Source organism: Pleurodeles waltl, chromosome 3_1 (assembly GCF_031143425.1).
Source record: "Pleurodeles waltl isolate 20211129_DDA chromosome 3_1, aPleWal1.hap1.20221129, whole genome shotgun sequence".
Taxonomy (NCBI): Eukaryota; Metazoa; Chordata; class Amphibia; order Caudata; family Salamandridae; genus Pleurodeles; species Pleurodeles waltl.
The window spans coordinates 1,007,908,891-1,007,934,510 of record NC_090440.1 but is presented as its reverse complement, the minus strand read 5'-3'; the positions used below and the strand labels follow the sequence as shown (position 1 = coordinate 1,007,934,510).

At 41.4% G+C, this 25,620-nt stretch overlaps 1 protein-coding gene across 2 annotated transcripts in view; it reads right to left on the bottom strand.

Annotated features, from left to right (window-relative positions):
* The window catches only part of PSMD14 (proteasome 26S subunit, non-ATPase 14), a 383,293-nt gene extending 358,185 nt beyond the window's left edge, over positions 1-25,108 (bottom strand). The window contains exons 1-2 of one of the 2 annotated variants that reach the window (XM_069224236.1): positions 24,958-25,108; positions 1,279-1,330 (exon numbers count right to left, since the gene is read on the bottom strand). In XM_069224236.1, coding sequence (XP_069080337.1) covers positions 1,279-1,326 — 48 coding nt within the window. In that variant the 5' untranslated portion in view covers positions 1,327-1,330; positions 24,958-25,108. The remainder of the gene's footprint in view (positions 1-1,278; positions 1,331-24,957) is intronic. The other variant, XM_069224237.1, reaches the window with a different exon arrangement.
* Between the last annotated feature and the right edge of the window lie 512 nt (positions 25,109-25,620).

Genomic DNA, 25,620 nt, shown 5'->3' with positions numbered 1-25,620 from the left:
TCACCTGTGTGATACTCCAATCCTTGAACATACCTGTGACAATTTACAGAGAATGAAGCATAATGATCAGTTTGTAATCCCTGTGTAGTTGATGTAAATCTTGTAATCTCTACATATGTGATTCTCTGACAAAATTCACCAGGAATGAAGCATACAGATCAACTTGGAATGCCTGAGTAGCTGATGCCGTTCTGATATCCTGGTGCTGGACTATGTCCCCGGTGTTACTTCACAGTGATTTTTTTTTTTTTTTTTTCCTTTTCCAAATATGCGGATAAAGAAAATGAACAAACAATTCGAGAATTTTTCCAGAACTATCAGACCGACTAAAAACAGTGCGAAAAACAAAAACAATTTATGGTATCATTCTGCGAAGCGTATTTCACTTTTGGAATAAGGCACTGTTGTGAAATCGGGTTCTTGCTTTCAAATTACAAATATTATTGTCAATAAATATTTATTTCAGGCGAATCACCCCATTTCACATCAAAACATCAGAAGCACTGGCAGGGATGAGACGAAGGTCATTGAACTCTACAACTGTCCGTGAACAGTGAAACAAATCAAATGCAAATAGACATTTTGTCATGCGTGATGTTAAATGATGTAGCATACCGGAGTGGAGAATGCGTTTATTTGCAGCTTTACATATAGTCACGGAACTCTCAGAATCAACAAAAACAATGTCAACGAGTTAGCCGATATCTGAAACGTGTTAAATTAAATATATGTCTAGCTAGGTGTATTTTTCGATGTAAACGCATACATTATTTTTTAACGGGGTGAAATCTATGAAAATAGTTTATTTCCTTTCAGGCTAAAACGTTCAAATTACAGAATAATCCATTAATCAACGTAGTCACGTGCCCACGTTGACATCACACCCTCCTAGCTCACGAAAAAGGAAATTTAAGACAATAATTCATGCTTGTGTGATCGCGTAAGCGTGTTGAAGACTTTGAGTAAAGGAGCAAATATTTTTAATATGAGAGGTTGTAAGCATACTAACTCAGAAGTCACTATAAAAAACACGTAGTTTACCGAAAAAAATTTATAAAAAGTATCGAGCACAAGTAAAATACACCATTAGTGCAGCTCGAGAAATGATTCAGTTGACTTACGTTTCATAACACAACCACGGGGCAAGCACTACTGCTGCAGGGCAGTGATGACATCAAGTTCTCGTTCATTCTGCATTAAGTGTTACTAAGTTATACAGTGGTGTCCAAATATTAGTTGTTGGTGCACTACGAGTGAACTGACAGATCAAATACTAACCTGACCAAGTCCTGGCATGCCTCCGCCGAGTCTTAACAGTCTGTCCATGTTTCTAAAACACAAAGAAAACACAAAACCTTTAACCTCAGAAATGTTTGCTGTATTGTCATGTATATAATTCACCTTCCTTCACTAAGTATGTCAAAAATATTGGAGGTAATTACAACACAAGACTTCCTGTTAATTAACACCACACATTAATTCGAGAAGCTGTCTTCCCCACTAATTAACAGGCTTTATTTTTCTACTCCGGTACTACTTTATCCCGGTCTTGCACGAATATCTAATGTCATTTTGAAAAAACCTTAGCATAGATCAGTACCTGTGCTTTGAAGTCCAGCTCTTTTATGAAGGACTGAAACGAATTTCTTAAGTATTAGTAGATACCATTTCTATGACAAGAAAGCAAAAAAAGCAGTACTATAACCATAAGAAAAAAAAGATATAAGCAGCATACTCATTACTCTGTTCTGTGCCAATTAACTTACAACGTGTCTGTTATTATCAAAACTGCACGTGATGCACAATGTGCACGGATTATGAGGTAGTAATCAAAATGCATATTTCCGCGAATTAATTATATTTTAAAATAGTGTGAACATTAGAATATTGATTAATATATAGTTCAAGCTCACGCCTCCCTCCCTATACCAGTTTCTAAAACAAAGGACACATGCATGTTTTAATTTAAAACTATAAGGTAGATAAGAACACGACACTAGAGAAAACCATCGGTCTCTGCAAATAAATAGGGCTTTGCAAAGAAATCTCTGGTGTACTTGAGCTTATATTTCTCCACAACGAAGGTACTTATTTTAGCAGAAATATGGACTTAAAATCAATCGCCTACTATTTTAAGTTCGCTCAAATCCCACTTATACCACTGATTTTGAAGGGTTATTGAGATACAAAGCAAGCGAGTGGTGCATCCTATTTGCAAGCATTTCTTCACAATCTACTCAAAAGAGCCACCAATAAAAATATCATACTTTGAGGGCTCTTGGGGCGAGCAGTTGAGCTCAAATTGAGGCCTCTGGCCCACAGCAGGCCTGATACTGCTAAAGACCATGCCAGGCGATTCTTACACCTAGAGGCACGGGCTAAGACGGATTGGCCCTCCAGACCTTGGGTATAGTGAGTCGTCGAGGGCCACATCCCATGCCCAGAGCATGTGAGCTACAGAGGTGTATATAGCAAAACTATGAAACACCTTTGTACATATATTCTTTACTCATTGTAGAATTTGTTAAATAACTGAAAATAAATACATAGAAAAAGAAAATAGTAATATTTAAAGAAACTGCACATAAGAGGAGTAATAGAAATTCATTTGAACCATTTGATGCATCTCTGAAACAGAAAGAAACGTTTTGTAAATTAGAAGAATGTAAAGCTGATACCTGAATTAATTTATTCTAAGTAATTCTGCCGAGAAGGGGATTCAGAAGTAGAAACAAGGGGAAGGTTCGGAAAAAAAAAACAAAAAAAAACACTTGACAAGAAAAGTGGTTCCTTTGTTGTCATTTTGTATATACTAGCCAAGGTGGAAATGAATAAGACAGGTCACTTCGAAGTTAACATGTAGGTTTTAACTGAAATAATAAAATGTGATTAACGAATTGAGAAGCAAGGAAAATAGAAAAACAATATAAATCGCTTGGGATATCAGAAAGGACACAACCACTGCCATTTCTCATGAAGGGTGTGGCCAGTGGTCACACACTGCACCTTGAGCTGGTTGGGGATAGTTGAAGGCTGTGCTTTTCATGCCCTGAAAAGGGTGAGAATCATGATTCAAAGAAAAGTCCTATGCTCTGAATATTTTGGGTATGGTCAAAGGCAGAGTCAGAGTGGCTATGGAGTACGGTGGGAAAATAAGGGTGTGGACTGGGATGCAGAGAGTAGCTAGTGCCACATTTAGCTCACAGGGTACACTAGGCACGTCTGAATGAAAGTCCTCTGGCACGTCTGTTGTTAGGTGAATGGTCAGACGATTTACCCAACAACTACTTCACCTAACAACTACAGGGCACAGTTGGAAGCCATACCCTGCAGGCTGTGGATGCAGGAGTGTGGACAAAGCGTGGGTAATGCTCATTTCCTGTGACTAGATTCCACTGGGCATGTCCACAGGTCATGTGTGGAAGGGGTATTTCAGAAGGAACAGGAGTATATTACCCAAACCAAATAAATTGACCAGGGGATAAGAGGTAAAGGGAATCTATGGAAAAACATTGTCAAGAGTATGTAATTTTGGAAATTCACAGCGTTTTGAAAGCATGCTTACTATTATATTTTAAAAAATCGCCCGTGTCATGTCAGTTAAAGCTACGTGAATTGCAAAAGTTTGTTATTCTACAAGCTGGGTCGTGGTTCTAAAAAGCTTGGGAAATACTGGGGTAGCTGACTATAACCCACTGACAGTAACCCTGGAATTGGGTTGAAGTCTTAAGTGTTTTGAAATAGAGAAGCGGAGCTTAAACACTCCAAGAATAAAGCTATCTTGAGGAAATTGGTTAAGATTGATCAAACCAGTCAATTGTCATAGAAGGACCAGGAAGGGGGGGCGTTTAGAAGAGGAGGTGAAAACAGAGGGTATCATCAACTCATTTCAGTACTCTGTGGATTAATTAGGACTGCTTCAACTGGCTCACACCTTAGACAAATAAAGCCACACAAGTGGTTCAATACTGCCTGTTCATAAGCACACCCTAGTAGGTTATCTGCCCTAAAGACGGTTCCCCGCTTAGAATCTGAAGTGCAGATATGTAGGAAAAAATATCAAACTACTCAGGAAGCCAAGAAGCAGACCTTAAAGGAGAAAGCTTGGGAGGCAACTGTGGTGTCAGTTGAAACAAGGGACCAGAAATGTTTCTGGAAGGTAATGCATGTCCATATTTCCTAGCAGTCCACTCACATAAATTGGAAAAAGTAAAACAACCAGAAATGTGGTTAGACCATTTCAAGATAGTGCACTGGTTATCTGAGAGGGCCATCAGATCTAGTTTTGTGTCTAAGTGTAGGATAGCAGTCTGCAATCAAACCCTATCTTTTGTATGGGATGAACCCACAGGCAAGGTTTTATCTGACTCGCCTGAGGTTTCATTTGATTCTTTACATGGTATGGTTTCCTCTTTTTAGACATCAACACACAGACTGTGCCCCGGTGGCAAATCAAAGCACGTTGCACTTTATACTGTTTTGCAAGTTTTATGTGAATGCCAGGAAAAGACAGTTGATGCTGATACTTTGTAGTGTTATCTTGAGACAATATCGTACAGCACTTCTTTTTTTGCAAACCCCGCACTCCTAAGTTACTATCCTGGTCAACGGACCACAATTTGTGATTTGTATTGGGAATAAATTGAAGAGATATGGTTTCTATTTGTACATGTTTTCTGATCAAAGTTCAAAAAGAATATATATGGACGTCTACAGTGTATGTACGATATTTTAAAATATAGTTCTGCTACACAAACATGCTATATGTTTGATTCAAATATTAGACAGTAGGGTGTTACTGACTTAGTTGCTGGCAGCCAGGGCAGGGCCCCGGTCATCAAATAACCTGAACTAGATTGTATTACTTATAAAGACTTAGGAGTGTGCTATCCTTCTAACTTCATTTAACCTCTATAACCTGTTTGCGCTTAGCGCTCCCCCGTAGGTCAGTGCCAGGACGTAACAGTTACGTTCCATGGGACAGCAGCGCTGTGCCATAGGACGTAACTGTTACGCCCTGGAACAGAAGGGGTTAAAGGTCAGTTCTTGTGTACACAAGTATGCAGCACACACATCTAGTCAAAAGGCCAGGTTTTTATTCAGAGCCAGCTAATCACAACCACAGGCCAAGACCAGCAGGCTCTGTGGGTAAGGTGTGGAGAATGCAGCGTTTGGATGCATGTCATGGACAATACCTAAGCCTGTAGGCCACAGTCAAACCTCAGGCCACGGAGCATTTGAGGACAGGGGCACTGAACGAATTCAGTGGTTTCATTGATGATATAAATGGTGATGTGACTTCATTTAATATCTTACCTGTAATGTGTGGCCAAGTACAATGTACTGGTAACAAGGCATGCTGGTTGCTTAGTTCACCATAACTGCCAAATGTAATTGTTTTTAGGTTTTTAGAACACATTTTATGTGATGGAAGTAATCAATCCTAACTTATTTTTAACAAAATGAATATAAATGGACTAAATACGTTGAAACACATGTGCATATAAAAACCCGTTCATTAGGGCAAGTTATGGATAGTTTCTAAATTCAGTTAATCAATATGAGAGGGAAAAAAACAAATTTTGAAATCCCTGAAATAACTTCAATTGAAGAGGCATTATGGTTAATGGTAGGATATTAAAACAAATTAGGCTTTTACTGACAGCAACCTACACTACTATAGGACTTAGTCTCCATGCACTATTCATGACCTCATGCACAGCATCCCAGCTGCAAATAACATAATCCACTTGTACATTAATTTAACAGTGGCATCCCCTAACAACAAAAGAGAAGCTGAAAATGAAAGCATTTGTTTTCAATCTGCATGCGATGCTTTTTCAGTACGCAATCTTTGCAGTGTCATCTAAATGTTAACAGCGGTAGTGCTACCTATGAAAACGTTGACATGTTTAAGGAATCTATTACTTCTGCGTAACGGAATCAGCCCAGCATCGCTATGTATTTCTGTGAAGACAATGCAGGCATCAACTCCCTATCATTATATAAACTCTGAGAAGACATCTACATGTATACATTCAGTGCAGAACAAAACTATTCCCAGTTCAATGATGGGGTGAAAATGCAGTTATGGTACATAGGAGTCACAGTACCTTGTGTGACGGGCCAGATCTTTGTACTGGATCAATATGAATAAACATACATTTCTGTATAGCACCTACTGCAAATTATCACCTCACATTCCTAAAATCTTGGCAGATGAGAGAAATGAGTCACATGGCTAAGAAAACTGCCCAGGATTACAGTTTGATAAAGTAGGAAAGTTAGGATTAAAACATCGATGTCCTGGTTCAGTGGTGTGACAAAGCCCTCTGGGGTCAAGCTCGCCTGCCCCCGAGCTCTAGGGGGCCACCTCAGCACAGTACACTGTGCAGGGGCGGCAGGCCCCTGACTGGGTCCAGGGGGGAGGGGAACCCCTCCAAGTTCTTTGCAGGGAGTCCCCTCAAGTTTCGTTACACCACTGTCCTGGTTGTGAAGTATTTAATTTTGCTGCTAAATTACATCTACTAGCAAACACTAAATAAACCATTTAAAGATGTATTCATGAAAACCCAGTGCCTTAAGCATTTAATCTATCAATTGATAATCTTTTGCAACTTCATCGTCATAACTAGATAAATTGAATCTGCTACTACTCATTTGTACTGAGAGAAACATAATGTGACTGGTGAAATGCTAGAATTAATCTCTCCCACCCACACACTGAAGGAGATTAATCAAGATGTTACTCCCTTGTGGGCAAAAATTGTGAACACATCCCTCCAACAAGGCTCCTGAATATGGGCCAAGTATCCCCCCCTACTAAAAAACTGGGCACTGACAGGAATTACTTAAATAACGTCTGACCGGTCCCCAGTTTGCCTTTCCTGGCTAAATTCATAGAAAAATGCACTTACAATCAGCTTTCTGAACACATCAAGTACTTTGACATATTCACCAATCACGTTTCAGGCCGGGACACAACACTGAAGTCACCATACTAAACATACTGGATGATATACATACGTCGCTAGACCAAAACAAAGCTTGCCTCCTAATACTTCTGGACTTATCAGCGGGATTCAACATGGTTAGTCACAAACCCCTCAGAGAAACTCTTGAAATCATAATGGGGCTAGGAGGATCCGTCCATAACTGATTCACATCCTTCCTGTAAAGATCTACAATCTCACCAATACCATTCAATCTATACATGGAGCCACTCACTGAAATCTTGAAACAATCTAAAATATCGTACCACATGTATGCGGATAATGCTCAACTCTACAACAAACTTTCCTCGCATGGGGATATTTAGAGACTGGATGATACACGGAGGATAAAACAAGACTGGTTAGCTCACAAATCAGCTAAAATTAAATAATTCTTTTCCCCCAACCCCTAAGACCTCAACAACCACAACCACGGCCTCATAACCTTAAGTTGCTACCATCTGCAACTCCGTAAGATCAGTAGACATCACACTAGACTCCAATCTATACATGCAAGCTCATATACAATCAGCTTCCAGAAGCTACATCTGAACATTCTAAGAAAACTAAAACCTTTCATACAGCTAGACCTCAAAACGGTGGTTGAAGCTTTAGTGCTCTCAAGACTGGACTATGGCAATGCCACACTCATAGGTCAATCCAAAGCAAGCCAAGCCCCATTGAAAGCAACACTGAATGCAGCCTCAAGACATTTAACTGAAGATTGCATCCATAACTCACAAAGCCCTACACAATTCAGAAATAAAATACATGGCATATAGTATCATCCTATCAGGAGGAGAAAGGAATTCTACAAGTGCTATATCTATCATACTAGAACCAGTCAGATTCAAAACAAAGAAAAACCCACGGCCTCACTTTCAACAGTTCTGTTCCAAAAATATCTCCCTCTCTACCACCCGCAACGAGAGCAACTACCTCATTCAGGCTTTACAGGAAGGAAGTTAAATCCTTACTACTAAAAAAAATAAAAAGAGAGGTCAGAAGTGAACTCTTATGGAAATGTGATCCACCCTACTCATTATTGTATACTATTGTTATTATGCCTCGCTCCTCAAACTCTACATAGGAGAACTCTTCTGAATCGGTCATTCACCAGATTAGTTATTGTACAAAATTTATTTTTATATCTTGCCCTTCAAATTATATGTACAACGTATTTTATGTGACAGGTGTCTTTTCTGTACAGCAACCAACATTAGCTTTCCTTGTGCAGCGCTCTGATAGCGTGAAGGTCATGTCCGCACTTTATGAAAAAACTATAAATAAATAAAATATATAACCACAGTCACTGATAACTGCCAGAACCACAATATAGACCATCATGGCACTCCAGACAACCTCCAGTCTTATGTAGATCAGTACTTGTTCATGCTCCAATAGAAACAGATAAGCCCATACTGCTAAGCCATTTCTTGTTTAGAATGGAGAATAAGCAACTTCACACCGGCTTCAGACTACTTAAGTCTTGATTTTTATGTTAGATCAAACACATGACCCACATCTAGGCATCTTGGACATCAGGCTGGCTAAAATAAACAAGTTAAGTGTGGAATGCTTGTTTAAGTATAAGTCACTGGTAACTACTCGGACTACCCTCCAGACCATTGCTTTTTTCACACCAGGAAACACCAATAACCAACCATAAGCAAACCAGTCTTCAACTTGCACCAGTAGAAACAGTCCATCCTGAAATTCTCTACGGCTCTTCCGCAGTCTCTCAGATCTGGCATCTCGCATCTGTAGAATCAACCTTGCAGGCTTAGAGCTCTGATCCCTGGTTGCAAGGGTGCTTTATATGTAACGTTTCTCACTCCAGATATTGTACCATCAAATTTCAATATGCTATAAACACATTATAGAGATCTTAGCTCAGATGTATATACACATTTCTTCTAACATTCCCCTGTAATGCTTGGAGAATATTTGCATTGGACACAACCACCTTGTCCCGTGTGGTCAATTTCTTTACTGTTGTGCACTGGCCTGGATTTAAATATTCAAACATTTTAATTGACATCTATAGGCTCTTTCTATCCTGCCTCCAGTAAGGCTTTTCTGTAACAGCACGGAGGTAGCACTGAGTATGGTTCCTGTCGTCCTAGCTGCCTGATCTTTCCGCTAAACTATTATGGCCTCACTGGACTATTGTCACTTCTGCGCATGCTCCCAACTGTAGCTGTCTGGACCTGAAAGAGTAACATCAATAGATGCCACTACTCTCTCACTTGACAATATAATGATATATAAATGCCTGAATGCCAAAACACCATACTTCCTTAGGAAAGCACTCAGTGAGTCTAAAAACTGCTTGCTTAGCTATGTCTTGCATCCTTGTTCTGTGAAGTCTTGGGATTCAGGATGGTAACGTGTGGTGCCACAGAGCAACGGTGACTAAGAACGCTGGAGGTAAATGCCATGATTGGATTTGATGGTTAACTTTGATGTATACTTCATTAATAAAGAAGACAAGAACTCACCCTGCTCCCTCATCTTTATTACAACACTTGCGATGAGCTGGTCTATCGAACCCCTTGTTTAGCAGCAGGAATTTCTTCTGACCCCACTTCTAAGGAGGGGACTGCCGTTGGAGTGTCAGGCAGTGAGGCAGAGTTGATACAAGGTAAGGTGGGGTCTACTGCCCGAGTAACTCCCTGTTGCCATTTGAGCAGAACTGCTCCCCGCCGAAAGGGCTATTGCTTTGCCGATTGGAACCACTTTTGATGACAGACGCTATTTACGTGTTCAAGCAGCATTAGCTTTGGAGGCCATTTTGACACAAGAGTGACTGCCTGTTCTCTGCTGTTTAGTTGTGCATGACATTCTGCGTACATGGGCAACATTATTGACGGCCATTTTGTCCCCAGAAGAAGTGTCAGTTCTGCATTGCATTGCCAAACTTGTATCCAAACATTTACTGCAGTTTACATCAGTTGTCAAAGTGTCTCTTTATGTTTTACTTCAATAAGAACTGATTACATATTGGACATTTTTGTGTTTTTATATTAGAAAAAAACCTTTTTGATCTACAATATTCTGCTGCTTTTAATATTCTATCTTGAAAAGTTGTATTTTGTTATTCAGTCCTCACTCATTCTTCACTATGCAAGCTATCAATTCACCACCATCGTTTCTACAAATACCTGATGAACCAGCGATTTCATGGAAGGAATGATTTAGAGCTTTTAATGCATATCTGGGTGCTATAGATAGGTTTACATTCAAACCATACAGGAAAAGATGGTTGCTCGAACATCCCCTAGGCATGGTAGCACTAGAGGTTGTTTTAACATTTTCCGAATGTGGTGTTGAGGATTAGGATGAACAGCTTGATGAATATGAGGAAGCAGTAAAAAAGTAAGAAAAACATTTCGCTTAGCCACCAAATTTGGTTGTCAGGAGGCATAAATTATTTTTAAGGGAACAATCCACCACTGAAATCATTGGTATGTATGTGGCATCTCTGCAAGGATTTTAGCATCCAAATGGGAGTTTAATTCTTTCACAGACCAACTCATCAGAGACCAACTAGTTACAATACACATCAATTAAAAAAAAAATACAGGAGAGACTACTCACTTGGAAAAATCGCTCACTTGAAAAGCGATGGAAATTGCTAATGGTGTTCAAGACTCTACAGAATCTGTTAAACTAAAATATATATATATATATATATATATACATATATATATATATATATATACACACACACATATATATACACACACACATACACATACACACTTGTGTGGCGAAAGGAAGTAAACCTAACAAATAGTATCGGGCACAAAATAAGAAAAATTACAACTGGCTCTTGTTTTCATTGTGGATCCAAATCTCATGTTGCACTTTCAAACACTGTCCTGTAGAAGGTAAACAGTGTGCCAAGTGCGGCACTACTGGTCACTTTGCCAGAGTTTGCAGGTGAACAATGAATCTACTGGCATCAACAGAGTATCCAAACAGGCTAGTAATAAAGATGATCTAACCACTAACACACTTAATTTGGTTTTGCGGGTGTAAGGTAACAAAGATGATTTTCCAAAGTCAAGAGATCCTATCGAGACTTTTCTGGTTGGACAAATGTGTATACCTTTGTTGACTGGTTCAAAGTTGAAAATAATCAGCATTTCAAATAGCACTTTTGACAAAAATCTTTTGAACAAGAAATTAAACTTCGTGGATATGACACCCGAAGGTTATGATGGGTCACAAAATTGATTTGTATGGGTATTTTAACACCTGAGTGAAGTTTAAAGGACAAGAAGTTTTGGGGAAATCTTATTGTATTGTAATCGTATTTATATAGCGCTTACTACCCCTGACGAGGCATCAAAGCGATTTTCGGCGAGTAGCACGCTACTCTGGAACCCAACAAGAATTAGTGATAGATTAGTATCAGGAAATAATGAGTACAGTTTTAGTATTATTATGAGTTAATTTGAGCCGCGGAAATGAGAGTTTGTTAGTTAGATTGACTGGAGTAATGGAGGAGTGGAGGAGGAAAGAAATCCAGAAGTGTTAATTGGGAGTATATCCTTAATTTACTCAACCCAAAGGCTTAGGGTAAGTAAAGGGGGGTGGAGGAGGGAAGAGTATGTGGAAGGGTTAGGGAGAGCATAGAAGCAGGGGGAGATAAATGCGGGAGAATTTAGTAGGGTTGTGTGGGAGGTCACGGTAGTAGAGTGAGGTTTGGGGAGTTAGATGTGGAAGTGGAGGGAAGAGCTTAGGCAGAGTTATTTAGGAGATGAAAGTAGTAGAAAGGATTTGGGATGAGTCAGAGTGAGAATGGAGGATAGTTTAATAGAGACATGACATATGATGATGGATAGATAAGTGTGATAAGATAAGAGCAGGAATTCATAGATATCTAGTATAACAACCCACCCAGGAGCCATGCAATGACCCACGAACGTGCTAAGCACAGAAACAACATTTACACATACATACACACATACATACAAACAAACACACATGAATACACACACATCAATATACAATACATAATTAGAACCATGGGTAAAAGATACTTAGTCAAACAGCTTTAAAGAGTGTGTGTGTGTATTTTATTGTTATGACATATTAGCGATACATATTTTCTAAAGAACTATACATAACTAGAAATATACACAATCTGAAAAAAATATTTATCAACATAGGCATATGCAGTCCATAGTTGTTTGAATATGGTGGTTATAAAGGAAAGAGCCAACTCTTGAGTAGTTTTCTGAAGACAAGAAAGTTATCTGTGGCTCTTATAGTTGGGGGTAATGAATGCCATAGTTTGGCTGCTTGAACGGAGAAGGATGTACCACCTATAGTCTTTTTCTTGTATGGTGGTGTTCTAAGGCGGGGTGCCAATCTTGGGCGGAGGTTTCTTTGTTGGATGTATTTGGTTATTTTGTTTCTAATAAAAAGCGGTCCTGTTCCATGTATAGCTTTGTGGGTGATACAAAGCAGCTTGAAAGTGCATCTTTGGGCAACGGGTAACGGGTAACCAGTGTAGTGCTCTCAAGGCAGGGGAGATGTGGGCTTGTGGCTTTACATGTAATAGTAGCCTGGCTGCGGAATTCCGGGTATGTTGTAGTTTTTTCATAATAGATCGAGATGATCCATGGTAGAGGCCATTGGCATAATCCAGTTTGGATAGTACAAGCGAGATAGTAGCTTGCACCTTGTGTGGAAATCCGAGGTGGGGGAAGATGCGTCGTAAAGTCTTCAAGGTGATGAAGCTTGTTCGTGCTAATTTGTCCACTTGGGCATTCATAGTTAACTTGGAATCCATGGCGATTCCTAGGTTTTTAACTTCCTTGGATAATTGAGGAGGTGATCCGAGATCGTCAGGCCAGACGCACAGAGGGTCATAATTTTTCCAGTCACCACATATGAGTATTTCTGTTTTGGAGGTATTTAGTCTGAGATGGCTCCAGGTCATCCACTGATCAACGGCTCTGAGGCAACTGAAGATTTCTGAGTTTTCAATGTTTTTGGGGCATTCTAATTTAAGTAGTATTTGTGTGTCATCTGCACAGTTGTAGCCTGCGAGATGGAAATCATTGATCAGTTCTGGTAAAGATATCATGTAGATGTTGATAAGCAAAGGTGAGATGATTGATCCTTGGGGGACCCCTGCTTTTGAGAGGTAGGGTTCAGAAGAGAAGGGGGGAGAGTGGATGATATTAGATCTTTTTTGAAGATAGGAAGTAATCCAGTGGAGAGCAATCCCTTGTATGCCGGCTTTGTGGAGTCTTTGAATTAGGGTGTCATGGTCAACCGTATCAAAGGCAGCCGAGAGGTCCAAGAGAAGTAGTGCGGCAACTCCATTTTGGTCGACTGTGTTTTTAAGATCATCCCAGATTGCTATGAGTGCCGATTCAGTGCTTCTTCCTGGGCGGAATCCAGTTTGGAAGTCTGAAAGTATAGAATTGTCTTCAATGAATTTTGACATCTGGGCGAATGCTGCTCTTTCTATCAATTTGCCCAGGAAAGGTCCATTTGTGATTGGTCTGTAGTTATTGTGGTCTTGCGGGTCTAGGTTTGTTTTCTTTAATAAAGGTTGTATGTATACCTTTTTCAGGTCTACAGGAAAAGTTCCTGAAGTTAAAGAGTTGTTGATGATTCTTCTTACAGGTGTGGAGGCAGAAGTAGATAGAAGAATGTTCTTGAAGATTTGTGGTGGGCAAGGGTCAGAAGGGCAACCGGAAGGTCTGCTTGCTTTGACCAAATCCATAAATTCACCCTGGGATATTTGTTTGAAGGACCGTAGAGGTTGGATTGGTTTATTCTTAGAGGGTATTTTAGGAAAGGGGTTGGTGCTGATGATTTTCTTCTGTTTTAAATAGGAGTCCAATGTGTCTGCCTTGGTTGTGTAGTGAGTTGCCAATTTGTTTGTGAAATCTTGAGTAGTGGGATGACTTCCTTCCATGCATGTAGGTTTTCGAAATTCCTTGGTTGTAGATTGAGCATTTTGAATTCTATCTGAGTAGTACCTTTTTTTAGCTTGTTTGATTGATGATTTGTATATCCTGTTAAGTTTGTGTAGCTGCAGTTTGTCTTGACTGTTGTTTGTTTTGAGCCAGGTCCGCTGCAACTTTCTGATTTGTTGCTTTATCTTTTTAAGTTCTGTGTTTCTCCAAGGTGTTGGTTTTCTTTTGTTGTGTTTAGTTTTTCTGAGTGGTATTAGGATATCAAAAGCTTCCTGTAGCCACTCATAAAGTTTTGGAACAGAATTAATTGTATCTAGATCTGTGTTGGCTGTTAGTTGTGTTTCTAAGTCATCCAAATTGAGTTTGCTCCATAGTCGATAGGTGTATGTATATAAGTAGTTGTGGGGTGTGTTGATTTGTGGAGTTGTATGTCGGAAAGTTATCAAATGGTGGTCTGACCAAGTGATTGGCGTGATGCTATGAATGGTAACTAGTTCAGGCTTAGCAAAAATGACATCTAGGATGTGACCAGCGATGTGTGTGGGATTGTGTATAATCTGATGTAGGTTCAATGCGACTAGGCCAGTGGTGATAGCTTTTGGATGGGGCATATTGGGTTTGTCAAACCAAATGTTTAGATCCCCAAGAATGCATAGGTTGGAGTATAGTGTAATAAGGTTTGAGACAGTGTCTAGAAAAGTATCTAGGAATGTGGAGTTGTTAGGTGGAGGTCTGTAAAGGAGGAGAAAGTTACAGGAGGAAGTTGGAGTAGGGTGGCATCTGCTAAGGAGGGCTTCACAACCTTGTATGGAGATATTGTCTGTTTTACTGAGGTTCAATGCCTGTTTGAATATAATAGCTAGTCCACCTCCTCTCTTGCCTATACGATTTTGTGTGATGGTTTGATAGCCTGGAGGAACGGCTTCATGTAACACTGGGGCCATGTCATCTCCCAACCAGGATTCAGTTATGAATAGTAAGTCAGGTTGTGGGTCTGTGAGCAGGTCGTAGATGTGGTGCTTGTTTTTTTAGAGTGATCGAGCATTAATGAGCTGGCAGTTTAGAAAAGGTGTGTTAGTGGTAGTGTTGTTTTGTTTAGGAGAAGGGTAAGTAGTATAATGTAAGCTTGAAGCAGGAGTGTTGCTAGTTGTGATAACTGTTTGAGGCTCACAATAGTCTTGCTTTTCAATATAGTGTTCCTCTTCCAGCAGGTTAAGGAAGCATTTTGTTGGGTCTGTGTGTGTGGGTGGTGGACTTGGTGGCTGAGCGAGCCATGAGGAGTGACTGTTTTTTGTAGGGTAGTCTTATTATCTAATAGACAAGGGGATGCATGGTTGCTATGAGTGGCATGTTTTTTAGCGTTTGTTTAGTGTGGATGGGGTATGGGTTAGGGGTGGTGGGGGAGCATGTGGATCATGATGTAATGCTCTAAATTGTGCAATGGAGGAGAGGCGAGTGAATGAAAGTTGCTGGGTTAGGGTGCTTGTGGTAGGTGTTTGTGAAGAGTGAGAAAGTAGGGGTGTAGATAGGATGGAATTTGTATTCTTTGTGTAGTACTGAGGGTGGGAGTGGGAATGACGATACGTGTAATGTAAGTTTGTGTTGATTTGATGTGCTGATGTTTGTGGTCTGTATTGTTTTTGTGGAATAGTGAGAGGGGATATTGGTGTAGTTGTTTTGGTGAGGGATTTGTATGTGAGTTAGTGCTGGTGAGTGGAATTTGAGTGTTAGATGGGGTGTTGATGTGTTTTGGAGATGAATGTACGAGGTGTGTAAGAGGTGATGGATGTGTGTCAGGGGAGTTAGTGTTAGTTGCGATGACTGGAAGAGGTAATATGTGTGGTGGAGTGAAGTGTGGGGATTGTATGGTTGTATGTAATTGGTGAAGAGAGGGGAAGAGTGTTTGTAGATGGTGTGTTTGAAGGCAGGGTTTGTGCATTGTTATGATGACAGTTGGTCTGTGTGGAGCAAACAGCGGATAGTGTTGTTGGTTAGTATGAGCAGAGTGTGTGTATCTGGAAGGCTGAGACTGAGAGAAATGTATACTGTAGTTTTGTATTGTGTGGGTGATGGTAGGTTGTGTTAGTGGGAATGAACAGAGTAGTGTTTGCTGTGAGAATGCAGGTGTTTGACTGTTGTAGTTGTGGGGGATATGTGTATATGTGTTGTATAAAGGGTATTGTGTTGGGTGATGGGACAATGCAATCTGTCTGTGGTCAGTTCGTGATGCATGAGTTGGATGCCTTTGTAGAATATGTGTTTGCACGTTGAGGGATGTGTAGGGGCTGGAACCATTCCAGGTCCATTGAGAATTGGCCAGCATTTCTGGCCCTAGTCCCTGCCTGTCCCAAACAGAAACAGGCCCAAACAGGCAGCTGCCCTTGTCGTCTCCACCCTCTGGCCCAAACAGGCAGCTGCCCTTGTTCCCTCCGCCCTCAGGCCCAAACAGGCAGCTGCCCTGCTTCACATTCCAATCCGGACATTCTTGGGTGGTGCCAGTAAGGTTGTTTGGGTATAACCTTGAAACAAGGGTGTAGTCAGCAAAGTTTGAGGAATGATGACATGAAAGATGCAACTGTTACCTTATCCACATTGTGAGTGCTATGGAAACGGATGCTGAAGTTTTTGAAGAGAAACTTGGAAGACTTAAGAATATTGAACACACCAACAAACTTAAAGAGTAGTGTAAACCAGTAACATAAACTGAGATGTGTATCCATGTCGGTCACAGAAGGGATGGAGAAGCCCATTTGACAGTTGTGTTCTTATTGTGTCATTGAGGCCACAAATTCTTTTTTTGTGGTTGTACGAAGGTAAAACAATGAATTAAGAATGTGCGTGGACTTGAGAAGCAAAGAAAAACGGGTAGATGGTTATCCTTTACCCAAGACTGACAAGATGATTGTTATGTTAACGGGAGCAAATTTCTTTGCCACCTTGACACGCGCTCCACTTACCATCAAGTAATATTAGCTTTTCACATGCTTTGTGACTCCATTTGGAGTATTTCAATATCGAAGAATGCCTTTTGGATTCGATTCCGCTGCGTTCCAGAGAGTAATGAGTGCTTATTAAAGGGTATTTCTTTTTGTGTTAGTATTTCAGGATGACATGTTAGTCTTTGGAAAAATTATTTAAGACCATGACCAGAGATTGGATGAAGTTCTTAATGCGCTCTGACACAAGGGGTTGAGACTCGGAAAATGCAAATGTATGTTTCAAGTGCAAGAGGTGGAATATCTGGGACACTTAGTTTCTAGGAAAGGTGTTGCTCCATGTCCTGGGTTGCTTAAAGCTATAGAAGAAGGGCTTGTGTTAGCTGACCAGGAGCAAGTTCGAGCGTATTTGGGCATGTGCGAGTATTATGCCAAATGTATTGAGAATCTGCTACCAGGCCAAAACCACTTCATTCACTACTGCAAAATTCGCGTGGGGTGCCGAACAGGATCGGGCTTTCAAAAAACGTAATGCAGATTTAGTGGCTGGGACACGTTCACGTCCGTACTCACCATGAAAAAATATTGTGTGTTATGGTTGATGCTAGTGTGTGGGATTCGGAGCAGTTGTGTCTCAAGGGAAGTGTGGTTCAGAACACGTCATAGCTTTTGCCTCATGTACTCTATAGGTGCATGAAAGCTCTTACTCTGTTACTTAGCAAGAGATGCTTGCCAGTACTTGGGCGGTTGAACAGTTTAAAGCTTATTTTTGGGGAACCACATTTTTATTGTGCACAGATCACAAGCTATCGGTACCCATTTTGGAAGGTACCAATGTACAATTGACAAAAGCCACTGCCAAACTGATATGCATATGTGGAAGTCGCAAATCAATCAATGGCAATTGCTGTATTCAGTTCTATTAGTAAAACACCCCCACCCCAATCTCCTTTTTCTAAGTGTTAAACAGTGACCCTGGACACAGTATATTGTGTTCCCAACCTCAGGCTACATGCTCATCTACAATTACTTGTTTGATCCAGGGAAAGTGGAGGCAAAAAAAGTCTTCCTACTCCATTCAAGGGATGGGGTTTCAAACTAAAAAGACATCATTTAACAGCAATGGTGGTGATGGGGTTGAAGGATGGGGGTAGCGCTGGAAATGAGTGTTTAGAAGGAGAAGGCAAAGGCAGTAGGTCAAGCAAGGAGGTAGCAGGATATCTGAATATTGATCATTAATTGAAGGACTTTAGATCAAACAACCAAGCCCTTCTCTCACGCACACTTCTGACTTTGAAGAAATGAAAGTCATGACACCCTACACTGATTGTAGCACAGAGAACACGTAGGCCAGCCTGCCCATTTTGAGCATTTGTGAAGCAGCATGCCGCTAGAGATCAGCTGCCGTCAACTGTTACTTGTGGCAAACATTGCTAACTGGAACAGTGATCGCGGATGGTAAAAGCAGAATCTAGAAATTGGCTGGAAATCAGTATCAAAAACGCAGAAAGCACCCATCTGAAGGAATTCTGTGTGTACCCTCTCTACAGGAAGCATATCAGATCTGAGAAGGTGGATGGCACATGGTTACTCTACCGGCAACATGAACGCTGTTGACAGTGCTACTGTCCAGAAAATACTCAGTTTTGACTGCCACCACATCCTGCTACCATTCAGCACTCTTGAGCCTCACATACGCCTGATGACTGGATCACACACTGCCACCTATTCTAAACACTTAGATATTGCAGTGGTGCACTCAATTATGTGGTATTACAGAGTGTTTATAACTGTGCATGATTCCAAAAGTGGTATCACTATGCATATTCTAGCTTTATTCTGTGTGCACTTTCCCAATCTTGTTTTTAAGTCTAGTTGAGTGTAACCGTAATCAGTTTGTTAGTAGCTTATCATTAGATTTTGCCTTGCCCATATTATGACCAACTTTGCCTTCTCTCTGAATCTTCTGCTCTGAACAGACACGGAACACTCATCCCCATATTTCAGAGTGGCAATCTCAACATCTATATTCATATCAAGACAATGTATTTATTACACCGTATTCACGCCCACAAGCTCTAGTAGTCCAAGCCTTCCTGGGTCCTAGAGAGATAAATAAAAGGTAGACATGCCAGTCGATAGAAGACTACTGGAGAAGCACCAAACATCCGCTAAACAACAGTGGAACATATAGAGAATCCAACAAACACATGTTTGTGACAAACACAAACAAATATAAACCAGTTCAAAAGCAAAACCAAAGTGGAAGAAAACTGATGCATATTAAAATCTCGGGCCTCACAGCTTCAGTGTCAAACTCTTCACTTACTCTTTGATATGTTCAAAAAACGTAACTTTGAGAAACAATAACAGATCTATACTTCTGAAGAAGGATGTTTGGTATTTCCTTTTCCAAATGTACTCCTCTAATACATGAACACAACCAGTGATTTTCAGATTATACTCAACAGAAAGTATTAAAAACCACACACACATCTAAAAACAAAATACTTTACTTTCCAACCACCCCTTATTCAACTCTTCTATCATCATTCATTTCGTAATCTCCCCATCAGCTGGAAACATAGAATTAGTCTATGTGTAAATGTACCTAGGCTCCTCCTCTTTCCCTCTGTTATGGACAGGGTATCAACATCTGCAACAACATCAACAGGATTCACCCTGATCTCCCTCTCCACAATGCCAATGCACTCATTAACATTGTTTTCGATTAAAAGTACTGCAACAGCCAACTTGTGTGTCCTGATGGTACTCCTCCTTCAATGACAAAATTACCAACTTTGAAACAATGGTATTGTAAACTCCTTTGCTATCCCTAGCCATATCCTAGCAACAGCTACAAGCTGTCTGACTATCTGCTAGCCAGCAAACCTAGTTCAGTTTCTTCTAGCTGGTGCAAAAGTTGATCCATTGTCTAACTCCCCCCCCCCCTACCCCCCTGGCTGAATTCCTCTCTTGCTCGACCAAGGTACTCCGATAATCCTCAATGCTTATCGGTACCCAAAACCCTCTATGTGCCTTCCCATTTCAGACTTCTGCATCCACTCAGTTCACTGAACTGAGCCATCCTCAAAAGTGATATGATGGTCACTGCTACTACCCAGCATTCACAACTGCACTAAAATCACATCACTGTTAGCGTAAGACTTGGTCTTGGGCACCTTGAACCATCCCTTCAAATTATACTATTATGCTCCATTTGTGGTGTCAATGAAAAAAGAAGGCTTTTTCCCATCTTTAAAAAAGGATGTACAAATGTAAGTTTCTATATGCAGACCAACCACTTTGTGGTTTCACTCTAAACATATGATATCAATAGTTCACTTGTTTTACTCTTCTGTCTACAAAACAATCATGTTTATACACCCACTCTATTCTATAAAACACATTTATATGCTCATTCAAGATGCAGATTTGCTCCATGATATGGTATGCAAATCTTGGATTGTACTGTTAACTAGTGTCTACAAAACAAATATGTTTATATGCCCACTCTAGTCTACAAAGCACGTTTATGTGCCCATTCAAGATGCTTAGTTGCTCCATGATATGTTATGTAAATCTTGGATAGAAAGGTCCGAGGAGGCCTGGTGATGGTAATTACACTGTAAAAGATCAGTGCATGATAAAGGTAGAGAGGTGGGGTGAGAGACTGAAAGATGGGGCTAAGGAAAGGACAGGGGCGAGATGAAACTATGGCAGAGATAAAAACGAAAGAGTGAGAGATGCAAAGATTGAATAGAGTATGAGGTAGAGGGGAGAGGGGAACAAAGCAATAGTGGAAGACATAGATAGAAATGGAGAAGGTGAAAGAATGACAGGTGAAAACAGAGTTGAGAGGAGACCAGAGTGACTGAGATGGAAACAAGAAAATGGGCGGTTCAAAGAGAACCTGTCAAATATACTGTTAAATAGTTGAAAAGGTAGAACTGTTTCAATGCCACCACACGTCTTCTCTTGAATTCTATGTGTAGGATATGTAACTCAAGGCTAGATGTCCAGCACAGCACCATATTTTTTTTACAAAATGTGTACACATATTTAAAACAATGGATCAGTTATAGCGCAGCCTTACATCATTAAATACTTAGATAGACAAATCGTGATTAGGAAGTATAATAGTTCCCAATGAGAAAGAACTATTATTAAGCATTATAGCACGCTGTCGGGGGCAATGATGATTGTTAAAGGCCCCAACTTAGATCGATGGGCCTGAATCACAGACAAGGACCTAAAACAAAAAGTGAGTAGTTTTAACAACTGTTATAGCCCGAGGTCTAGGGGTGTAAGGCTATTACAACATTCCACCCACTAGGGGTGAAATGTTATAAATTATTAATGGAGAAGCAGAAATACAGACATTGGAACTTTAGATTAAACTGTCATTACCAGCCATTATTGCTCTAAGCCACTTCACTGTCTGTAATGGAGCTCTCAACATTCCAATTCTCTAAAAGAAATTATTTATCTCAATTCTGAGAGAGAGAGAATAGCTACATCACACCGTACATTCTATGCATAAGCATCAGCGGGATCAGTCTTGAGTTGAGGTGACAAACTTTAGGCTTTTCTCATGATTTCTTAACAGTATGAAATTCCAAAACAAAGACTATCTGTAGGAAGCTGGCTCTGTGTGTGTATATATATATATATATATATATATATATATATATATATATATATATATATATATATATATATATATATCTCAAAAAGGGATATAGTGTGCACAGAGTCCAGGGGTTCCACAGAGGTTTAACAGAGGCTAAAGTAGTTAATACTAATGCTCTCTTTTGTGGTAGTGTGGTCGAGCAGTTAGGATTATCAGAGGGCAGTGCAAAGCATTTGTTATACCCACAGAGGCAATAAATGAAGCACACACTCAATGACTAACTCCAGGCTGATTGTTTTTATATAGCAAAAATATGTTTTGTTACTTTATTTCTAGAACCACAAGATTCAAGTTGCAAGTAAGTATACAACATATGTATCAATACACTTTGTTTCAGTTTGGCAAGTTAAATGGTTTTCAAGAAAATATCAAATGTCTGTTTTAAAAGTTGACAGTGCAATTTACAGAAACAGTTCGGGGGGGGGGGAATTAGTACAGTTTTGAGGTAAGTACAAGACTTACAGTTCCAGGCATTAGGATGTACATAGGTTGGGGTTCAAGTTAACCCCAAACACCCACCAACAGCAACACAGGGCTGGCCAGGTGCAGAGGTCAAAGATGATGCAGGATTTAAAATGGAGTCCTATGCAGACTGGGGGCACTCGGAATCAGGCCTGCTTGCAGATAAGTACCAGGGTCTTCGGAGGGCAGACCTGGGGGGTTTGGGTGAGAACTGGGAGTCCACAGGGTGGCACCAAATACACACTCTCAGCGATGGCCAGGTGCAAGGTGCAAACTTAGCGCCGGGTTCCCATTGCTTTTAAATAGGCAGACCATGGGGTCACAAAGATGCTGCAGGCTAGGTCCAGGGGGTTGGTTCCAGAAAGCCAAAGGCTGGACAAGGAGGAGGGTTGTCTGCTGAATGCTGCTGAACTGGTGGTTGGATTCCCTAAGGCCAGTGGGCTGCAGGCGAAGGGGAACCTTTAGGCGTTGGGAATCTTCATCTGGTTCTCTCAGTGTAAGGGGGATCCTCCAGATTTAGGATGCAGGAGTCATCCTGTTGGACAGGAGGGGTCAATCCAGGGTGGACACTGGGTCAGAATCACATGGGGACCAGCTCTAGTTGGTTTGGCCACCTGGACATGGGCCATGGGTGTCGGGTGCAGAGTTGGCAGGACTCATGGATCCGGGACGGTTCTGGAGTACTTTGCTAGAGTTTCTTTCTGGACAGGGCTGCTGTCCACGGGAGATCATGGTCCTCTGGGGTGCAGGCAGTCCTCTTGAGGCTTTTAATAGGTTGTTGGTCCTGAAGGATGCGTTGCCTTTTCGAAGCAGGTCTTTAGAAGCTGGAGTCAGGCCTGTGGGGCTGGGGCAAAGTCAGTGGTGTCTTCAGTCTTCTCTGCTGTGGGTCAGCTTAGCAGTCCTTCTTTCTATTTGTCGTATTCATGAGGTCACCAGGAATCCGAAGAGCTAGGTTCAGGGGAGCCCTTAAATCCTGAATTTAGGGGCATTACAGGGGTCAAAGGGCAGTAGCCACTGGATACTGTCCCTGAGGGTGACTACACCCTTCTGGGGTCTACTCCCTTACGGGAGGGGGTGGACACAGACCCAACCCTACTGGTCCCTGTCCTCCAAACCAAGATGGAGGATTTTGCAAGGCTCTGGACACCATAGGGATGGTCCTAGTTGAAGTGGTCACTCCTTCTTGTGGTTCCTAATTGTCCTGCCATACGCGCCACAAAAAAGTGGGGCTTTGTCCAGAGGGGGGGTGGGGGAGCATTTCCACTAGTTGGAGTGCCCTGGGGAACTGTAACAAGAGGCCCAAGTCCTTGAGGCTCACCGCCAGGTGTTACAGTTCCTGTAGGGGGGAGATGTGAAGCATCTCTACCCAGAGAAGGCTTTGTTTCTGGCCACATAGAATACAAAGGCTCTCACTCCACGTGGTCATAAACGTGTATGGAAGTGGCAGGCTAGCACAGACCGGTCAGTCCTACACTAGAAGTTTGCCTAAAATACAGGGGGCATCTCTAAGATGCCCTCTGAGTGCATTTTCCAATAAATCCAACACTGGCATCAGTGTGGGCTTATTGTGCTGAGAAGTTTGATACTAAACTTCCCAGACTTCATTGAAGCCATAATGGAGATGTGGAGTTCATAATGACAAACTCCCAGTTCATATAGTCAGTCTAGCCATACTGCACTTACAATGTCTAAGAAGCTACGCCCTCATCCGTGGCATAGTGCCTCCTGCCTTAAGGCTGTAAGGCCTGCTAGAGGGTAACTTGCCTACGACACAGGCAGTGGTTTGTGGGCATGGCACCCTGAGGGGGGCGCCATGTCGACTTTGTCTTTTTCTCCCCACCAGCACACACACAAGCTGCAATGGCAGTGTGCATGTGCTTTGTGAGGGGTCCCCCAGGGTGGCATAATATATGCTGCAGCCCTTGGGGACCTTCCCTGACCACAAGGCCCTCAAAACCAGGGGTACCTCTTACAAGGGACTTAACGTGTGCCAGGAGCGTGCCAATTGTGTGGACACAATGGTACAATTTTAGGGAAGGAACACTGGTGCTGGAGGCTGGTTAGCAGGATCCCAGCACACTATCAGTCAAGTCAGCATCAATTTCAGGCAAAACGTTGGGGGGGAGAGGGGGGTGGGGTTAACCATGCCAAAATGGGGCACTTTCCTACACTATCATTCCAGCTAGGATCTTATAAATATTTCTGGTAAAATGTTCCATCACCAATAATACGTTTTTAACTTATTCCTACCACGCCCAAAGCCGCAAGGTGATTTATTAAATACTCGGAGGATCCATTTTAGTTCAAATGAGCATTGCTACTTGAATACATTACCAAAACTCTGCGGTTTTAATAGAGTTTATAAAGTTATGAACTACTTTACTACAAACACAAAAGAGCGAAGCCAGCACACGTGGTTAAGACAGATGAACTCACATACATTGACGGACAGCGCATACTTAATAAAGTCTTATATTGACACTTACAGGAGAGTTACTCTCGCCTGAGGGCTCAAAGCAGACTCAAACAAAACTCAGTGAGTAGAACGTACTCAAAGGACGCAGCTAACGTGACAAGTGGAAGGCTCGTAATAGTGACATTGCATTTATGCAGGTACAGCAGCACCCCAGCTCAAATTAAGTTAGTGGGGGTGACAGCATCACGTCGCAATGCGTGCAGAAGCATTAATTGTAATTAAAAGCTTGAGTTAAATATGCAGTCAACATGCATTCCTACATGGGAAATAGAGCGGAGACAAGGGATACGGAAACCCTGTTTTAGTTGCAGCCCCTGTGGGAACAAACATGAAGGTAACTGTAAAACGAAGGGATGACAGGGGTTGGTCTCCCAACCGGGTGGCGAGAGGTTCAGCGCAACCACAGGACCCTCACTATCAGTAACAAGAAGCGATAACGCGTGCGACTCACTGAGCAGCAAACGGAGATTCCTCTGTCTCTCACCAGCGTAGAATAGACTGTTTCTTAGGGCTTCTTCGATGCGTGCTGCTCCCTCGATCTCCGATGAATCAGCCAGAATTCATTCAAAGGAGTAAAGGCACCGGCAGTATCACTTCCGGGTGCAAACGTGTGCTTCCGTTCACAGGAAGATACGAAATCGGTGGTGGTCTGTGCGCATGCGTGGTGCCAGTACAAAGCTTCGATTATCAGAATTGTGCACTATGGAGTTTCGTCCGGCTTGCTTTGTGGCTTCTATGACTTAGGCTTACATTTCGGAAACTTAAGTTTCTCCATAATAGTTTGTTGTGAAACTATTTTAACCCCTTCGCTGCCAGGCCTTTTCCCACCTCAGGTGCCAGGCCTTTTTTTGCCTATTTGGGGCAGTTCGCGCTTAGGGCCTCATAACTTTTTCTCCACATAAGCTACCCAGGCAAATTTGCGTCATTTTTTCCAACATCCTAGGGATTTTACAGGTATCCAGAGTTTGTGGGTTCCCCTGAAGGAGACCAAGAAACTAGCCAAAATACAGCGCGATTTTTTTTTTAAATGGCGAAAATAGGGCTGCAGAAGAAGGCTTGTGTTTTTTTCTCCCGAAAATGGCATCAACAAAGTGTTTGTGGTGCTAAAATCACC